We start from the raw sequence: 19,277 nt of genomic DNA on the forward strand, positions 1-19,277 counted from the left end.
ATTTTGAATTCTAAAACTCACCTGGTCCAAAGGATTTCATATAAGAAATAGGGGCCTATAATAATAGTTAACACTTTGAGCTTAGTACTGTTCTAAGTGCTTGCAATGTTCTTAGCCCCTGTAAGCCTTACAACTATACTATGAGAGTAAATACTGCTGTCCTCATCTTATAGATAAGGAATGGACCTACAAAGGTTGAATTATTTGTCCAGGGTCACCCAGCTTGAAAGTAGTGGGGCTGGAACTCAAACTTGAGGAGTCTAGCTCTAAACTAGAACTTAATCTTTCTGCTTATACTTAGCACTGTGTATTAGACATGTTTCATATCATCACACAGTCTACCTGAACTCTTTATAGTTGTTCTGTACTGGTTTCATAGGTGAGGGTACTGTAGTGTCTCTTTTCTCCTACTGAAGTACTTTTATGTTTTTCCCTTTGGAACCTAATCTGAACAAGGTTGCAGTGGATATCCTTGTACATACAGTGTTGTATATTTTGGTAAAAAATTACTTCCTTTAGAAATATTTGTGCCCATGTAAAAATATTTTACTATTTCGTTGATTCAAAGAGATATTCTGTGAATATCTATTCTGTGAATTAGTTAATTAACACATATTTTCTTATGGCAGTTGGTTGAAAGACTGGAAGAGACGAGCCGAATTGGAAGAAAGACAGAATTTGAAGGGAAAAAAAGATGAGAAACAGGAAGGTATCTTGAGGCATTTTCTCCATTTCACTGAACGTGTTTAGTTAGATTGGCTCTAAATGTGTATGAAATTTCTTAATTGTATTTTATATTTGATTTCCTAGTTTTTGTAAATAAGTGTCTAGCATCTATTGCTGCCTGAGCAATTATCAAATGATAATTTGCATTTGAATAATTTTTCAGATCTGTCGGATAGCATTGATTTTAAAGGCAGTTCAGATGACGAAGAAGAGAATCGCCTTTGCAATACTGTTCTGATAACAGGGCCGACAGGAGTGGGGAAGACTGCCGCGGTGTATGCGTGTGCTCAGGAGCTTGGATTTAAGGTTAGTAACAGCTACGCCAGGAGGATGTTAATGTAACTGTTGCACTCGAATTAAAGGAAGACCGACCATTCTGCCTTGCTTTCATGTATTCTTCCAGATATTTGAAGTCAATGCCTCTTCTCAGCGCAGTGGTAGACAAATTCTGTCTCAACTGAAGGAAGCTACCCAGTCCCATCAAGTGGACAAGCAAGGTGTAAACTCTCAGAAACCTTGTTTTTTTAATAGTTACAACCTAGGCAAGTCACCAAGTAAGTAAATTATTTTGCTTAGGTCATAACCTTTGAGAGAAAGTGAATCTACAAAAAGAATTTTAATCAGCATTTTTTTTTTTGCCTTTTGTTTTTTAACCTTTTCCTATACACACACGTGCGTGCACCTTTTTTGTTTTCCTGGATGGTTTTAAAATAAACCTCAAGACCATCATATAATTTTATTTGTATGTACTTCAGTAGGTATCTCTAATTGATAAGGGCCTTTAAAAAGCATAACCAGGGTGTCTGGGTGGCTCAGTCTGTTAAGCGTCTCACTCTGGATTTCAGCTCAGGTCATGGTCTCACACAGTTTGTGGACTCGAGGCCCACATTGGGTTCTGCATTGACAGTGCGGATCCTGCATGAGATTCCCTGACCCTCCTCCACTCACACACGTGCTTGCTCCCTCTCTCAAAATAAATAAACGTAAAATAAAATAAAAAGCATAACCACAGTAATCATTATTAGACCTAATGAAATTAGCTATATATCTTAATTTGATCTAATACATACTCTTATTTTGGTGTTCTGTTGTTTCAAATGGTTCCTGCAAATTTGGATTCAAACAAGGTTTACATCTTACATTTGACTGATGTCTTTTAAATATCTTCCAGTCTCCCTAATAATTCCCTCATCCGTTTCATATCATTTATTTGTTGAAGAACGTGGGTCATTTTTCATAAAATCTCTCACATTTTGGATTTTGCTGATTGTGTGTTCATGGCATCAGTTAACATATTCCTCTTCCCTATATTTCTTGTAAACTGGCAGTTAGATCTGTGATATTGATTAGATTAAGGTTCTGTTTCAGGGCTACCATACATGCATAGGCGGGGCTGTGTGCTTCCTATGGCATCAAAGCGGAAGATAACTTTTGTGATATTCACATGGCTCAGTGAGTTCAGTTGTTTTCAGGCTGATCCATCCATTATAAAGTTCCCCGTCACTCTTTTATGTAGCCATGAATGATCTTTATCTAGTAGACTGTTTCATTAGGAGTTAAAAAATGGGTGATTTTGTAATTCACTGAGCCTTTCTGAATTTATTAGTTGAAATTGTAAGGAGAATTTCTCTTCATCAGTTGTTTGGACACTTTGACATACAATTTGTACAGGAAAGGCATGAGAAATGTTTCATTCTTTCCTTTTTAAAAATTTGTGGGGGAGAGGGGCAGAGAGAGAGAATCCCAAGCAGTCTCTGTGCTCAGCATAGAGCCTGACGTAGGGCTCAATCCCACAACCATGAGATCATGACTTCTGAGCCAAAATCAAGAGTCAGACGCTTGATGGACTGAGCCACCCAGGCACTCCCATTCTTTTCTTTCATTTATCGGTTCTTAAAGTAATGGTGCCCTAGTAATCTCTAAAGTTATCCAATGAGTTTTTGGGTAGTCTACTTTTTTTTTTTTTTTTTTTTTTTTTTTTTTAGTATTCTGAGGAACTCATGGATTTGTATCTATTTAATGTGTTTCAGTCCTTTGTGTTCATTCTTCGTTATGGCTATTACAGTTTTCTTTTTGTCACTAGTTTAAACAGCTGTGATTTTGATGTGGGTTGCTGGAGTTTTCTTCATGTTTCATGTGGTTGGGGTTTGTTGAGCTTCTTGGATGTATGTGTTTATAGTTTTCATCAAATCTGGAAAATTCCAAGCATTGTGTCTTTTTTACTCTTAATTAAAATAGGTTTGACATATAACATTGTATAAATTTAGGGCATACAAATGTTAATTTGATACATTTCTATATTGTAATATGCTTGCCATTGCATTGATAATTAGCATCTCTATCATGTTACATAATTATCACTTCTTTTTAGTGGTTGGAATAATTAAGTTATAGTCTCAGGAAGTTTGGTGATTATAATACAATGTTGCCTGTATTTACCATACTGTGCATTAGATCTCTAGGATTTATTTACTCATTGCAAGTTTGTACCCTTAAACAATATCTGTCCTGTCCCCGGTCCCCTTCTCCTGGCAACCACCATTTTACTCTCTGTTTTTGTGAGTTTGACTTTTTAGATTCCATATATAAGTGATGTCATACAGTGCTTGCTTTTCTCTGACTTACCTCACTTAGCCTAATGTGCTCCAGGTCCATGCATGCTGTCATAAATGGCAGGATGTTCTTTCTTAATGGCTGAATAATATTCCATTGTGTATATATACCACATCTTTATCCATTCATGCATGGGTACTTAGGTTGTTTCCATAGCACATTCTGTCGTGAATCATGCTGCAGTAAACATGGGAGTGTGTATATCTCTTCAAGATCCCATTTTTGTTTCCCAGAAGCACAACTATAGCAGATCTGTTTTTAGTTTTGGGGAGAAACTTCATGTTGTTTTCAATAGTGGTTGAACCAGTTTACATTCCCCTCAACAGCGCACAAAGCTCCCCTTTTCTCCACATCTTCTCCAGCACTTGTTATCTCTTCAAATAATTTTTCTCTTCTCCTCTCCTTTGACAATTTTAATTATATATATATTAGACCACCTTGAGTTGTCTTCTAGCTTGATGATTGCATGTGCAAGTTTTCAGTCTTCCTTTGCTCTGCATGTTTCATCTTGGATAGTTTCTAACTATTCGAGTTCACAGATCTTATTTTCTGCAGTATCTAGTATACTGTCAGTGCCATCCAATGTATTTTTTTATTTCATACATTGTAGTTTTCATTTCTAGAAGCTTGACTTGGGTCCTTTTTATAGTTTCTGTGTTACCATGCCCAATTTTTCCTGTAAGTTTTTGAACAGAAGAAACACAGTTATGACTATTTTAGTCATAGTGTTCTTGTTTATTAATTAGTGTTCTTGTCTATTAATTCTGTCATCTGTGTCATTTCTGAGTTGGGTTCAGTTAATTGGTTTTTTTTTCATTATGGATTGTATTTTCATGCCTTTTTGGTGCCTGATAATTGTGATCAGATGTCAGACTTTGTGCACTTTGTCCAGGTGCCCCTTGTTGGGTATTGGACATTTCTACATTCCCATAACTATTCTTGAATTTTGTTCTGGAATACATTTAAGTCACCTAGAAACAGTTTGATCATTTTGGGTCTTCTGCTATATTAGCAAGACCATAGCAGCATTTAGTGTAAGACAAATTTTGCCATTGCTTAGGTAAAATCCTTCTGAGTACTCTGTCCACTTCCCCATTAATTCTGAAGTTTGCCGTTCTCTCTAATGGGAAGAGGAACTGTTCCCAGCTCTTTGTAAGCCTTAGATTATTTCTTCTAATCTTTCACTGATCACTACTCCATTGAAGGCTTGAGGGAGACGCTCTGCAGATTTCTGGAACACTCCGTGGAGGTCTCTGCTCTTCACTATTCTGCCCTGTGATTGCAATCAGCCTTGGCCTCCCTGGAGGCCTGTTCAGTCTCCTGAACTCAAGGAAACCTCTGGACTGGCTTCCCCCTCTTCACTGTGGCCTATACATTGTCTCAAGGCAGGAACCAGGCAATTCCTGGGGTTCACCTTGTTTGTTTCTTCTTTTAGGTATCACTGTCCTTTTTTGCATTATTTCCAAAGTCTTAAAAAGCATTGTTTCATATATTATGCTTAGTTTTTTGCTGTTATTTCAGATAGATTGGTAACTCCAGTATATGTCTTGGCCAAATGCAGAGCCCTTTTTTCTTTTTGTGCTTTTTGACTAGCAGTAACCTGACTTAATTGGCTCGTGTCCTTTACACATAGCCCCAGTAATCTTTGATATTTGTTTTTGCTTTCTGGCTTGTTAAGATGTTCCAGACCTAAAAGGTAGCTACTTCTCCATGGAGCTGATTGTTTTGGTGAAAGATCCTTTAAGAAGATTATAGAAATAAGGGCACCTGGTGGCTCAGTCGGTTAAGCGTATGACTTCGGCCCGGGTCATGATCTTGCGGTTCATCTTGTGAGTTCAAGCCCTCTATTGGGCTCTGTGCTGACAGGTCAGAGTCTGGAGCCTACTTTGAATTCTGTGTCTCCCTCTTTCTCTGCCCCTCCCCTGCTTATACCCTGTCTGTCTGTCTGTCTCTCAAAAATATATATTAAAGAAAAGAAAAGAATATATCAATAAAATTTAGCCAAGTATCTACTACCTACTAGGTATATTATTTAAATTTGGCATGTATTTTCTTTTTTTTTTTTTAATTTTTTTAATGTTCATTTTTGAGAGAGAGAGAGTACAAGCAGGGGAGGGACAGAGAGAGAGGGAGACACAGAATCCTCCAGACCCCACCTAATGTGGGGCTCGAATTCACGAACTGCGAGATCATGACTCGAGTCGAAGTTGGACACTTAACCTACTGAGCCACCCAGGTGCCCCTTGGCATTTATTCTCTAAAACCAGTCTTTGGACTGATGCCAATCCATGATCAAACAATCCTTGTACTATGCCAAAATTAGAAAAATACGGACAAAATAGTGAGTTTTTTATAAATCGCAATCTCTTCAATATAAAGAAATATTTTTTTATTTTAAGATTATGTTCCAGGGCACCTGGGTAGCTCAGTTGGTTGAGCGTCCAACTCTATTTTGGCTCAGGTCCTGGTTTCACGATTCGTGAGTTCGAGTCCCATGCTGGGCTCTGGGCTGCTGGTGTGGAGCCTGCTTGGGTTATGACATAATAGTGATGTCTAGGATAATATCTCAAATTCAAAATTTTCGGTAAGTTTTCAAACATCCGTAATATGCAAAGAATATCATAAGATCTGTGGAGATGGGGTGCAAGAAAAAGAATAGGACAGATACAGTCATGGAATTGTGCACATGTGATGGTACAGAAAAAGATCGTGCTCCTAATAATTTGCACATGGGAGGACTGAATCGGAGCACTTGGAGGGGAGAAAAGACATGCTCTGGTACAAATGCCTGGTGCCATGGGACCTCAGGAGGGTAGAGATCAAACATTTGCTTTTAAACTTTGTATTGATCCTCCAGAGTATCCTTAAAAAGACATTCTTTGCTTGTGATATCCACATACTATAGGGAAACTGAAGTCGGATAACAGTGTTCTGTCTGTGCTCAGTATGTACATTATCTCTCTTCCTCCAGCCTCCTCTGAACCCAGGCAGATGTACAGAAAGTGAATGGAGGGATTATGAACATTATTTGCTTCAAGGATGTATGTTTGTTTGGAAAAGAATGTCTTTTCCAAATGCCCAGTTTTACCTTCTCTGATGATAGAATAACTGTAACAATATGCTAATATCTGTACACAGTGTAAGAATGAAAGAAAACTTCTGTATCAATTTTTAACTGGTAAGACTAGAAATATAGGCTGTGGATAACTCAGTCTTACCATCTGTTTAACTTTTAGAATATTTACCTTTACGTAAATTTGGTTTTGGCAGAAAAATTAAGCTCTCCTAAGAAAGTTATTACATCACCAAGGAAACTTCCTCCGCAGTCACCACAAAGTAGCGTACCAAAACGAACACTTCCGCCTAAAACTTTGGCAAATTACTTTAAAGTTTCTTCTAAGCCAAAAAAAAATGAAGAAATAGTACTTCTGGAAAATAATAAAGGTAAGACATTAAATTGACAAAATATATGTGATATTTTTTAATAATGACCTTCATACATAAAATATCCTATTTCATGAGTTCCTATTGCTATTTATTTTTTTAATGTTCTAATTCTTTTTTTATTTTTCTGTAATCTATTTTTCTAAATGTTTATTTTTGAGAGAGGGAGAATGAGTGTGGGTGGGGGAGGGGCAGAGAGAGAGAGAGAGTGTGGGATAGAGGATACAAGGCAGGCTCTGGGTCAGGTTTCACAAACCAAACGCGAAATCATGACCTGAATCGAAGTCGGACGCTCAACTGACGGAGCCACCTAGGTGCCCCTATTTTTATTATTTTTAGAGAGAGTGAGACCACAAGCAGTGGAAAGGGGAGGGTGGGAGGTGGGGAGAGAGAGAGAGAAAGAGAAAGAATCTTAAGCAGGCTCCAGGCTTAGCGTGGAGCCCGATACGGAGCTCGATCCCACAACCCTGGGATCATGACCTGAGCTGAAATCAAGAGTTGTTCACTCAACTGACTGAGCCACCCAGGTACCTCCTACTGCTATTTATTAAACCTCAGCTACTTTGAAGGTCATACATATGGGAGTTTTGATATTTTGTTTCAGCTTTTTTCTTCCCCCACCCTTGTTTCAGTTTTGATAGGGGGTTTCACTTTGAGCTTAGTTTGCAGAAATATCCAGTGTTATGTTAAAGGTTGATTTGAATCTAAAATATTAATATTTTGTTTATGCAGGAATCAAAAATTCTTGTGAACAGAAACCAATTATTCAGACTAAATCTACAAACACAACTAAGTCAAATGTCAAAGAATTTGGAGCTGAGGAATCCAACAGGAAAAACGCAACATCTCTCATTCTTTTTGAGGAGGTAGGCTTGTGGACATACGTTCATGATATCTTATAATACAAATTTTTGTATGAGGTGCCTGGATGGCTCAGTCAGTTGAGTGTCCGACTCTTGATTTCAGCTCAGGGCATGATCTTGCAGTTCGTGAGCTCAAGCCCTGCTTCAGGCTCTGCTCTGACATTGCGGAGCCTTCTTAAGATTCTCTCTTCCTCTCTCTGCTCCTCCCCAACTTGTGCATGCATGCATACTCTCTCTCTGTCTCTCTCAAAATAAATAAACATTAAAAAAAAACTTATTCTACAGATTACTACATGTGTTACTGTGAAGTGTTGTAAAATAGCCAAGAAAGTCAGGAAGACTTGGATCCATTTGAATTTTAAGTGAATGAAACTGCAACCATAGAAGAATTTTTCAGAAAGATGATTAATGCAATTCAGGGTTATTAATTATTGTTCAGTGATTATAGAAATTATTCTGATTCATACTTGTTCAGGTATAGGTGACTGCTTTTTTTGGTTTAATATTTATTTGATAATTTTTTTTACTTATAATGGTGTAAACATTTTAAGCTTTCAGTGTGGGCTGAATTCACAGTGTTCATAAATTTAATAAATTCATAAATTTTGTCTCCGACAGACTTACAGTGTATCTAGTATGTGTACATGACATATCCAGCACATGTTTTGTTACTCAGTACACTAATATTCTCATAAATGGTTCTTAGGTTGATGTCATTTTTGAGGAAGATGCTGGGTTTTTGAATGCAATCAAAACATTCATGGCAACAACTAAAAGACCTGTAATCCTTACTACAAGTGGTAGGTAACAGTGATTTTACAGCTAATTACTTTTGGTTAAAATATTTGAGAAAGCCTCAAATTTTAGTTAGAAATGTTCCTTTAAAAGTCTGCTAGTGGGGCGCCTGGGTGGCTCAGTCGGTTGAGTGTCCAACTTTGGCTCAGGTCATGATCTCGTGCTCTGTGAGTTCGAGCCCCGCGTCGGGCTCTGTGCTGACGGCTCAGAGCCTGGAGCCTGTTTCAGATTCTGTGTCTCCCTCTTTCTGACCCTCCCTCATTCATGCTCTGTATCTCTCTGTCTCAAAAATAAATAAACGTTAAAAAAAAAAAAATTAAAAGTCTGCTAGTAAAGGGGCGCCTGTTGGCTGAGTTGGTTAAGCATCCGACTTTGGCTCAGGTCATGATCTCAGTTTGTGAGTTTGAGCCCTGCATCAGAGCTCACAGCCTGGAGTCTGCTTCAGATTCTGTGTCCTCCTTCTCTCTCTCTGTCCCTACCCTGCTTGCACTCTGTCTCTCAAAAAATAAATAAACTTAAAAAAAAAAAAAGTCTACTAGTAGGGGCATCTGGGTGGCTCATTCAGTTAAGTGTCTGACTTCAGCTCAGGTCATGAGCTCATGGTTGTGAGTTCGAGTCCCACTTTGGATTGTCTGCTGTCAGCAGCGAGCCTGCTTCGGATCCTCTGTCCCGCCCCCCCCCCCCCCCCCACCTCTCTGCACCTCCCCTGCTCATGTTCTCAATCTCTCAAAAAAAATAAACAAACATTAAAAAATAAAAAATGAAAGTCTACTAGTAAATTAACTTTTTTTTTCTAAAATTTGGAGGCTCCTAGATCATTTCTTAAATGAAGAATTACTCAAATTTATGATCAGTTCGCAGCTTTGAGTAATTATAAAATTAATATGTTACCTTGCAAATGGCACCAATCATCATTCACTGGTCAGAACTTTTTATGGAACCCAGCCTTTCTGCAGTTCCTTAATATTGAACTTAGCCATTCCTTAACCCCTGAGGACACTTCCATATGGATTATTGCCTATTTTAAAGTAAGTTGTAACCAGCCTGATTGCTCTAAACTTCCTAATAATTAGTGTTTGGTGTTCAATTTTAAAACTCATAGTTTTTTTTTCATTATAAACACTGAATTATAACACTGTTTTCTAATATTTTTCATTGCACATATTCAGTAGCATATCTCTGCTATGAATTTCTAGAGGAAAATAAATGTTAGTTTATGTCAGACTCCACTTATAAATTAATGGGTCATTTGACTGTTAGTGATTGTCCTCTAAAAATATTGATATAAATTGTATTATTCAAAGGTTACATGACAGTTTAATTAAAAGATCAATTATTTTAGGTCAAGATAAAAATTCACTTCCTTAATGATTTATAATTTGCATATTTTTATTACCAATGAGATACAGAATATTTTCATAGAAAAAGTATAACTGGACAAAGTAATTTAATGGTCTTAATGGTTTTTTAAAATGTTTTTTTTCCTATAGATCCAACATTTAGTTTAATGTTTGATGGCTGCTTTGAAGAAATTAATTTCAGTACTCCTTCACTTGTAAGTTTCGAATTTTGATCATAAATCATATATCACAATTCTGTAAAAGATGGTTTCTTATGATAGTGCCAGTGTATCTTCAGTACATTGCTGATTAGGAGAGTGAACATCTCTGCCCTGTTCCTGATGGTAGGGTGAAAGGCATTCTTGACCATTAAGTGTGATATTAGCTGTATATTTTCATAGATGGTCTTTATCGGTTAGCTGTATTTTTATTGTGAATGGTGTTAAATTTTGTCTGGTGGGTTTTTTCCTGTCTTTTGAAACAATCATCTGGTTTATCTTTTTAATTCTATCACTATGGTGAATGATGTTGTTTGATTTTTGGATGTCAGACCAGTCTTGCATTCTTAGGATAATATGGTCATCCTGCGTTGTGTCTTTTATATATTTCTGGATTTGAGACTTTTTCCCTGTACTTTGTGAATATATTGTAGATTCTGTTATGTTTGTGTGAACAAATATTCTCCTGTAGTATGTGGCAGCTAAAATTTCTGTTCCGTTCTTTTCGTGTTAGCTGGGCTGCTTTGAGCGAGGCCCACACATGGGAAGTTCAGGTATCAACCAGGGATTTGCATTCTTCTTTTAGCTAGAGTTTCTGTTTCCCTACTTTCACTGAACTCCCCTGTCACTTTCCAGCTACGGCCATCATCCCAAACTCTATCCTCTGGTTCAGGCCAGCAATACTGTGAGTTTGTGTCTGAGTTTTAGCCACCATTGCTGCCACCTGCCCTCAGTCAAAAATCAATTTAGAGGAGGTAGGAGAGGATGGGAGTTCATCCAGGGCCATTTTCTTTTGTCCAAGTGTTGGACAAAACTTCAGTTCCCTTCAGTTATCTTCTGCTCTGGTTACTCTCTTGTGCCTTCAAGTAGTTTGTTTTTTATATTTATTTGTTACTGACTGTAGAGTTTATAGTTATTACTGAAGGCAAGGTGTGTCTGATAATAGGGTCTTTGTTATTGAAAGAATTCCTAGTTTGTGGGAAGCAAAAGTCCCAGAAGTATTCAGGAGTAATGTATGCACATAAAATAAAGTCAAAAATTTAATAGAGGAAATCTTTTAATTGTCTTGTTAACTTCAAGGTAAAAATGCTAGTGATCTTGTAAAATATGCAAAATGTAAATACAATTTTATTTGTTTCAGCTTTTCAAGGTAAAAAGCTTTCCATAAACAGCGGGAAGAGAAGAGTATATGTTTTGTCATTTTACAAAAAAATATTATAGCAGTATTGATGAAAATGCTAAATAAAATGAAAATTTTTACTTGGTCCATTTATTCTTAAGAAATTATATGGGTTTTTTGTTTTTTGATTTTTGTTTTCATTTTGTCTCATAATGTTTCTTGTTAACTTACATGTATACGTTTGTGGATGCATTGATATAATTTTCTAACTCTGGCTTTTAAAAATTATATGAGTATTTTTCAGTATTGTAGTATTCACATTTTTTTTCTTCTATAGTACTCACATTTATAATTTTAATGGCTGTGAAATATTCCATCAAGTTGTACCATTATTTAAGCTTAAGGGAATTTCTCAAGGTTTAATAACCTTGCCTCCAGGGTTCGTGTTGGAAAATTTCCCATAAAAGTTTCCTTACTGTTTTTAGACTGTATAGTTAATAAAATAAGTATATGTAAAATCTTTTTAATTTAGAAGTATATTCCTTTATATTTTTCTAGATCAGTTTCACTCTCAAGAGCTAAGATATTGTGAATTTTAGTGAAACTTGTCCTACTTTTAGATATGTATTACTGATGTCTTTCTGTTAACTCTACAATTCACCATGTTTCTTTTTTCTTTCTCTGTTTGTTGCTCAGCTAAATGTTGCCAGCTACCTACAGATGATCTGCTTAGCTGAGAACTTTAGAACTGATGTGAAAGACTTTGTAACATTGTTAACTGCAAATACTTGTGATATTAGAAAAAGTATCCTTTACTTACAGTTCTGGATTAGAAGTGGAGGTGGATTTTTAGAAGAAAGACCATTATCCCTTTGTCGTAAGTTGATCTGTTATAAAAGAAATTTCTATAAGGGGACCCTCTGTTAAACTATATGCTGTACCAAAATATCTGAAAGATTTAAAAAATTGTGAGCATCCAGAGATCGTATTAATCTTGAAAATAAACATACATATGTCAATTTAGTTGATTAAAATTTTATAAACACGAAATGTGGTTAGAGTAAACCTGCACATGGAACAAATTGTTACTTCGACATTTATAAGCATAGTTTCTTATAAACAAATAGAATTAAATATTATTTAGCAACTGATTTCCTTTTTCCACTTACTAAAAAACATGTTGGTGATTTTCCCCATATATAGGTTATTTTTGTCTGGCTGTAAGTTCTCCTTTAGTTTCAATAGTCTATCATTCTTTTCTCATAAGAACTTTATCATTTCAGAAATGTTTTATTTCTTATCAATCTTTAGTCTCTGTTACCGAATTGAAGTCACAGACATTTATTGAGGACTTTCTCTATGCCAGGTCCTGTGTTTACATGAATAAGACATGCTTCCTTCCCTGAAGAAGTTCATAGTTCTGTGGTTTTCATGCTCCATAGTCACAGTTCTGTAGTTACAGATCCTGCTCTGGGAAATACACAAATATTTAAATAAAACCAAGGTGAAGTTCTGTAATATTAATCCCCTGTCAAGTTTTTTTTTCCTTTGATTAGTTCCAAATTTTAATGTGTTATTCTTTTTCGAGTTAGCAAACGTATGTATTTAATTCAGTGTAAGCTTTAACTGTTTCTTAGAAGTAAATATGATAAATAAGACACAGAAAAATCTTCTTGTAAAAAACAAATTAGTAACTATTGCCGTATGACTGGAAATAAAATGCTATACCAAGAACTTTCAAAGAAAAAAAACGATGTCATTATTTCTATTCTTGAAGATTTTATATGCATTTTATTTCTATCTTAAAAAATGCAGCTATGTACTCATTGAGAATTCAAACAGTACAGAAGTATGTAAAAGAAAAGTAAAAGGTCTCCCCCCTTCTTAAGGTTAGCCACTGTTAGAGCTTTATCTATGCATGTGCAAATATTGCTACCTACTTATTTAGCAGAGTTAACCAATACTGTATGTACTGTTAAGCAGTTTGCTGTTTTTACTGGAGAATGTGTTGTTAGTACGTACAATTTTAGTCCTCTCTTTTTCACAGCTGCATGCTATTCCATAATAGGGAATGGATGTAACGTAATTTAATTAACCATCACTTATTAGTGGAAATGGAAGTTACCTTTTGTTGTCATTAAAATGTGCAGTGAATATCCATACACATATCCTTGAGCATATCTGTGAGTACTTCTGTTGGAGAGAATTCTAGAAGTTCGGTTGCTAGGCCAAAGGCTAGAGTACATTTGCATCCTGGTAGGTATTATCCGGTTGCCCTCCAGAAGATAACTGTACAAATTTATGTTCCCAGGAATAGTTTATGATGGCTTTTTTATGCCTCTGAGAAAATTAGGTCACCAGTTGTTTTAGTTTTGCCAATTTAAAAGGCGAAAAGCGAATGGTATCTTATTCTAATTTGCATTTCCAAGATCACTAGTAAAATTGCACATCTTTTTATGAGTTTATTAGATATTTGTATTTCTTCTGTTACTTGTCTGTTCATAGTCCTTGTACTTTATTCTTTTGGATTGTTTTGTAAGCCGACCACCACCACCATCTTAACCTCTGTATGCTAGAAATAATGTTTGTATCGTACTTTTTGTGAATTAAAAACACATGTGGAGAAGAAGAAAATGGGAATATAGGTCCAAAAGATGACAGGATCTTATATTTTAAATAATTTTTTGCTGTAATTTATTAAAAATATAGATAGCTAAGATTTTCTTTTATTAATTTTGTAGGAGGAAATAGCAGAAGTGTTCAACTGGTTTGCTCTGAAGATGGCCCTGATTCCAAAAATAAACCTAAAAATACTAAAAGGAGTCCTATAGACCTTCCCAAATGTGACACTGGCTGTGTTGAGACCTTGTTTGGCCTTAAGAACATTTTTTCCCCATCGAAAGACTTATTTTCATTTTTAAAGGTATTTTCAATGTCTAGTGTAAAATATTAAATTTATATTCCTTTTCATCTTCCTAACACTCACTCCTGTGTTTTAAATCTTAAAGTTAGGGAGACCTGGATGGCTCAGTTGGTTGAGCGTCTGACTCTTGATTTCGGCTCAGGTCATGATCCCAGGGTCGTGGGCATGAGCATGGAGCCTGCTTGAGATTCTCTCTCAGGGCGCCTGGGTGGTATCAGTTGGTCAAGCATCTGACTTTGGCTCAGATCATGATCTCATGGTTCATGGGATCAAGCTCTCTGTCATCAGCATGGAGCCTGCTTTGGATCCTCTGTCCTTTTCTCTCTGTGCCTCCTGTGCTTGTGCACACGCGCTCTCTCTCTCTCAAAATAAATAGACATTAAAACAAACAAACAAAAGATTAAAAAAAAAAAAAAAGGAGGGGGCACCAGGGTGACTCAGTCTGTTGAGTGTCTGAGTTTGGCTCAGGTCATGATCTTCAGGCCCCACATTGGGCTCACTGCTGTCAGCCCATGAATGCAGAGCCTGCTTCAGATCTTCTGTCCCCCTCTCTCTGTCCCTCCCCAACATACGTTCTCCCAAAAATAAATATTAAAAAGAATAAATTAAAAAAATTAAGATTCTCTCTCCCTCTGTCCCTCTCCCCCACTCTCTCTCTAAAAATACATACATATTTTTAAGAAATAAATAAATCTTCAGGTTAACGTAAATTTGCCTATAATTTTCATAGATTTCTGATTTTAACACACTATACCACTTTGACAAACAATGGATAATGCTCTAAATGCATATTATCGGATTTAGACTAGAATTTAGAAAGATTTCATATTAAAAAAAGACAATTTCAGAAAAGTAGTTTTTAAACAAATGAGCTAACCATTGAATTGGGGTATAAACTATTAAAAATTTAATTCTTCAAATTTTAATAGTTTAAATGTATTTTTTAGACTCAGAACTATTTTATTATTATTATTTATTTATTTATTTTTAATGTTTATTTGTTTTTGAGAGAGAGACAGCACGAGCTAGGGAGGGGCAGAGAGAGAGGGAGACAGAGGATCCAAAGTGGGCCCTATGCTGAGAGCAGAGAGCCCGATGTAGGGCTCAAACTCACGAACCAGTGAGATGATGACCTGAGCCGAAGTCAGACACTTAACCAACCAAGGCACCCAGGTGCCCCCAGAACTATTTGACAAATTAAGGGAGTGTAGGTTAATAAAATTATGAGAGGGTAGCAACTCATTACTTTTAAGATGGTCATATGGGTAGAAGAATGTTCAGACTATGTTCTAACACTTCTTCATTCAAAATTTTTTTTCAGCATAAGATCAGAACAAAGGAAGAATGGTATCAGTTCATCCAGCTTCTTACAGAATTCCGAACACAGAATGTAGATTTCTTATATAGTAATCTTGAGTTCATTCTGCCATTACCTGTTAACATCATTCCAGAAACGGAAAACTTTTGTGGTTCATCAGGAAGTGTGGAGGACACCAGTGCAGCAACAAAAAATATGAAATGTCTTGCTGGGAAACATTCTGAAAGAGAGAAGCCATTGAAAAAGCCACAAAAAAAGAAACAAAAGAAAAAGATGACAATTCTAGATGATAGTGACTTATTTGACTCTGAAGTGGACTTTTCTAATGAATTCCTTAGCCTTTCCCCTGTATCTTCTTCCTCAAATTCAGAAGAAAGCAAAGCCAGAGATAAAGAAAGCAATCCAGAGACAAAGAAACTAAACAAATGTTTAGAGTCTAACATTGAGTCTGTTCCTTGTCCTCCTAAAACACCAGCAGAAAAAAAATGTGCTGCCCTCATTTCTCAGTGTCTAAATTCTCTCACTGAGTTCATGGATAACATGTCCTTCTTAGATGCTCTTTTAAATGATGTAAGAGAACAAAAGGAAATTGGTAAAAATGACTTCAGTTGGACAAATGTTAAAAGCGGACTTTGTGATGAGTTTAGTCTCGAGACTACCGATGGATGGACTTCTCCGAGCTCCGGAGAATTAAAGGCAGCTGTAGAAGCTCTCAGCTTTACTAAATGTTCATCTACTATTTCAAAAGCATTGGAAACCTCCTTGAATTCTTGCAAGAAATCAGGAAGAGATCCAACAAAAGAGCTTACTTTTTATGTTTCACAAAAACGCAGCAATGTATATTTCAGTCAGTCAGCGGCTAATTTAGAGTAAGTCTTGCCTCCTTTTACTTTTTATTTTTCAATAATAAATGATAAAGGGGAAATTATTAGTTTCTTTTTACTAATTTTGAAATGCTTGGCTTTATTGATCATGGTAAACCCTTAATATTAATAATGTAGCTTTTTTTTTTTAATTTTTTTTTAATGTTTCTATTTATTTTTGAGACAGAGACAGAGCATGAGCAGGGGAGGGGCAGAGAGAGAGGGAGACACAGAATCTGAAGTGGGCTCCAGGCTCCGAGCCGTCAGCACAGAGCCCGACGCGGGGCTCGAACCCACAAACCATGAGATCATGACCCGAGCCGAAGTCGGATGCTCAACCGACTGAGCCACCCAGGCGCCCCAATAATGTAGCTTCTAATAAGACAGGGAGACCATCCTGATTGCTGGGAAGAAAAATGAGAGATTAGGAGACTCTTGAATGACAGGGAGTGGGGTTTTGATTTGCTGTGACGGATAGCAGGTAGCCATTAAAGGTTTTTTTCACTTGCGAGTGATTGATGTGTTGAAAATGATACAGTAAGTTAACCCGGAATCTAGTTAATCTAGTCTAGACCAGAAGCAAGAAGTGGAGACCAGAAGCTGGTTGTGTTTGGGATTGTTGCATTTTTATTAGACCTTAAAAGTAAAAAGTAATGCATTCCTTTTCATTTACAGCAGTGCCTGGAAGAGGATAGCAGTCATTAAAAGTGTATTTTCTAGCCGATCCCTTCTAAACCTGGGTAATAGACAAGCTAGTATAATTGAGTACTTGCCAACTCTTCGAAACATTTGTAAGACTGAGAAGCTAAAAGAACAAGGAAAAAGTAAAAGAAGGTAAAGAAAGGCTCTGTACAAGTAACATTGTAGACAGCTATTTCAAGATTAATAAATATCCTCAGCTGATGGTTAAATTGAATTGTTCCTTGTAATTTTGACAGGTTCCTGCACTATCTGGAAGGGATTCATCTTAACATTTCGAAAGAGACTGTGAACACTTTGGCAGCTGGCTTCCCTTAATGTTCACGTTAACAATGCCTTGTACAGATTATTATGTGGTCCTCAAGATACATTTTTATATTGATTCATGGAAGAATTTATTTCTGAATGTACATTTAAAACAGGCTATTTGTATATTTTTTATTAGTGTGCAGATATTTAAAATGAAAAAATTTGAGTTACAAATTGTATTTATGATTGTGGTGGTATTTTTTTCTGAAATTTTTTATATTATCTGACTTAGCTTTGTTATAGTATTTTTGTATGTGAGTGAGCTGTTTCTAGACGGGACAGTTCACTAAGATATTTCTAAAAATGTTTCAGTGTTAAATTAATCCATAATTTTTCTCTCTCCTGTTACCTTTAATCCACCTCTCCCCAACCCAACCTTCAGTACTCTGTCAAGTTGTATATATGAATCATCTAGGTGGTGATCTTTAAAAAATAAATTTATGCAATACAAAATTATGTAACATGCAAAAAACTCCCTAGGGAAGAAATTATGCGTCAGTTTTCAAAAAGTAACATCTTCCCGATAAATTTATTTTTAGTGTATTCCTCTGGCATATTTTACCATTGGATCAGCATGTTGACAAAGTGAAAACAAGATTATGAATTGTCGTTTTCATAAATCTTTTTTAGCAACCATACATATGTGATGTCTTGTATATTTTGCCAACTCAAATCATTTGCCTTGTACATTTTTCTTGTATTTTTATATCAGTGATGTTTTATTTCATAAAGATATTAATGACGTTAATATATCTATTTTGGACAAAGTGCTACTCATCAAAATTGTAACAAGGGAGGATTCTACTATACAGGCTTCCTACATCATAGCCATCTCCATTTAAGGTTACGCTTTTGGAGAAAGTATGTATTTTTAATTACAAGATTGTAAAATCCCACATTTCACTTAAAATTATTTTTGCGATCATATAATCAGGTATATCTGAAAATAGTGTCCTATTTCCAATGTTTATAATATTATGTACTAGCCTAGAATTCAGTTACATTATCTGAATTATGTTTTTACCCCAAAAGGTAAGGATCCTAATTTTGTACAGATGGAAAATATTGTTGTATACCTGTTTACAAATGTGTATGAAGATATGTTTTTACCTCATTTGTTCAATTTACTTTTTCTTGTTATTGATAGTATATGGATTTAATTAAAGGCTGAAGCTAAGAGGCTTTATGCAATGTTTAAATAGGTGTTCAGGTGTAATCCTCTGGGTAAATATGGGTATTTTATAGGTTTGGATATAGGCTATGTCTTACAGGTTTCGTGCTTGTACAAGAGAGAGAATAGATCTGAAGTTTTGTGGGTTTTCAAGTATATGGATCTTTCTACTGCATACTAGTGTTCGTTCACTATTTGTAGACCACTTACCTGTTAATTTGGGCTTTTATTATTAGAAAATTCTGGTAATTCTCAGTAATTGAGAACCAAAGTAAAATAACTATAGAATTGTATTTAATAAGATCAAAAATCAAGGAACAGGATATTTTCCTCCCTAATAGGGACACATTTAAGATTTTTTATTTAGGTTTAGCATGATTTGGGGAAAAAATTATGAATTCTTAAAGGTAGTAAATTCCTATAAGATTTAGGTCCACTTTTGAGATAAAGTAACCAAATTCTGATGGCTTTTCAATACTTAGCATCTTATCCTATAAAGTCCTAAAATGAACACATTTTCACTTAAAGGTATTTCCAGGAATATGTGGAAGACAGAATGCCACATATCTGGCGTGAACAACTGGATGGCTGGTGAAGCTGTTTACTGAAGTGTAGAACAGTGGCAAAGCGGGGGGGAGGGAGATTTGAAGAGAATTATTTCAGACGTAGTTTGAGATATCTACAACATATCCAAGGTGGAGATGTTTTTGTACAACCATATAGGTAAATGTAGAGCTTTATAAGTGAATGGCAATAGGTCTAGAGTGCAACCCAGATTCCACATATTTTATATATTTCTGATTTTTTTCCAACAAGTATATTTCACTTTTTAAAGGAAAAATGTATTGCTTTGACATCAAAGAGACTTGGGTTCA

At 35.9% G+C, this 19,277-nt stretch overlaps 1 protein-coding gene across 3 annotated transcripts in view; it reads left to right on the forward strand.

Moving 5' to 3' along the window:
* The window catches only part of ATAD5 (ATPase family AAA domain containing 5), a 45,360-nt gene extending 26,969 nt beyond the window's left edge, over positions 1-18,391 (forward strand). For 2 of the 3 annotated variants that reach the window (XM_007076190.3, XM_042967068.1), the window contains exons 12-23: positions 630-709; positions 890-1,032; positions 1,130-1,280; positions 6,610-6,783; positions 7,516-7,649; positions 8,353-8,446; positions 9,932-9,996; positions 11,816-11,996; positions 13,861-14,042; positions 15,364-16,229; positions 16,899-17,057; positions 17,162-18,391. In XM_007076190.3, coding sequence (XP_007076252.2) covers positions 630-709; positions 890-1,032; positions 1,130-1,280; positions 6,610-6,783; positions 7,516-7,649; positions 8,353-8,446; positions 9,932-9,996; positions 11,816-11,996; positions 13,861-14,042; positions 15,364-16,229; positions 16,899-17,057; positions 17,162-17,240 — 2,308 coding nt within the window. In that variant the 3' untranslated portion in view covers positions 17,241-18,391. The remainder of the gene's footprint in view (positions 1-629; positions 710-889; positions 1,033-1,129; positions 1,281-6,609; positions 6,784-7,515; positions 7,650-8,352; positions 8,447-9,931; positions 9,997-11,815; positions 11,997-13,860; positions 14,043-15,363; positions 16,230-16,898; positions 17,058-17,161) is intronic. The other variant, XM_042967067.1, reaches the window with a different exon arrangement.
* The last annotated feature ends 886 nt before the right edge of the window (positions 18,392-19,277 follow it).

Source organism: Panthera tigris, chromosome E1 (genome assembly GCF_018350195.1).
Source record: "Panthera tigris isolate Pti1 chromosome E1, P.tigris_Pti1_mat1.1, whole genome shotgun sequence".
In the NCBI taxonomy this organism is placed as follows: domain Eukaryota; kingdom Metazoa; phylum Chordata; class Mammalia; order Carnivora; family Felidae; genus Panthera; species Panthera tigris.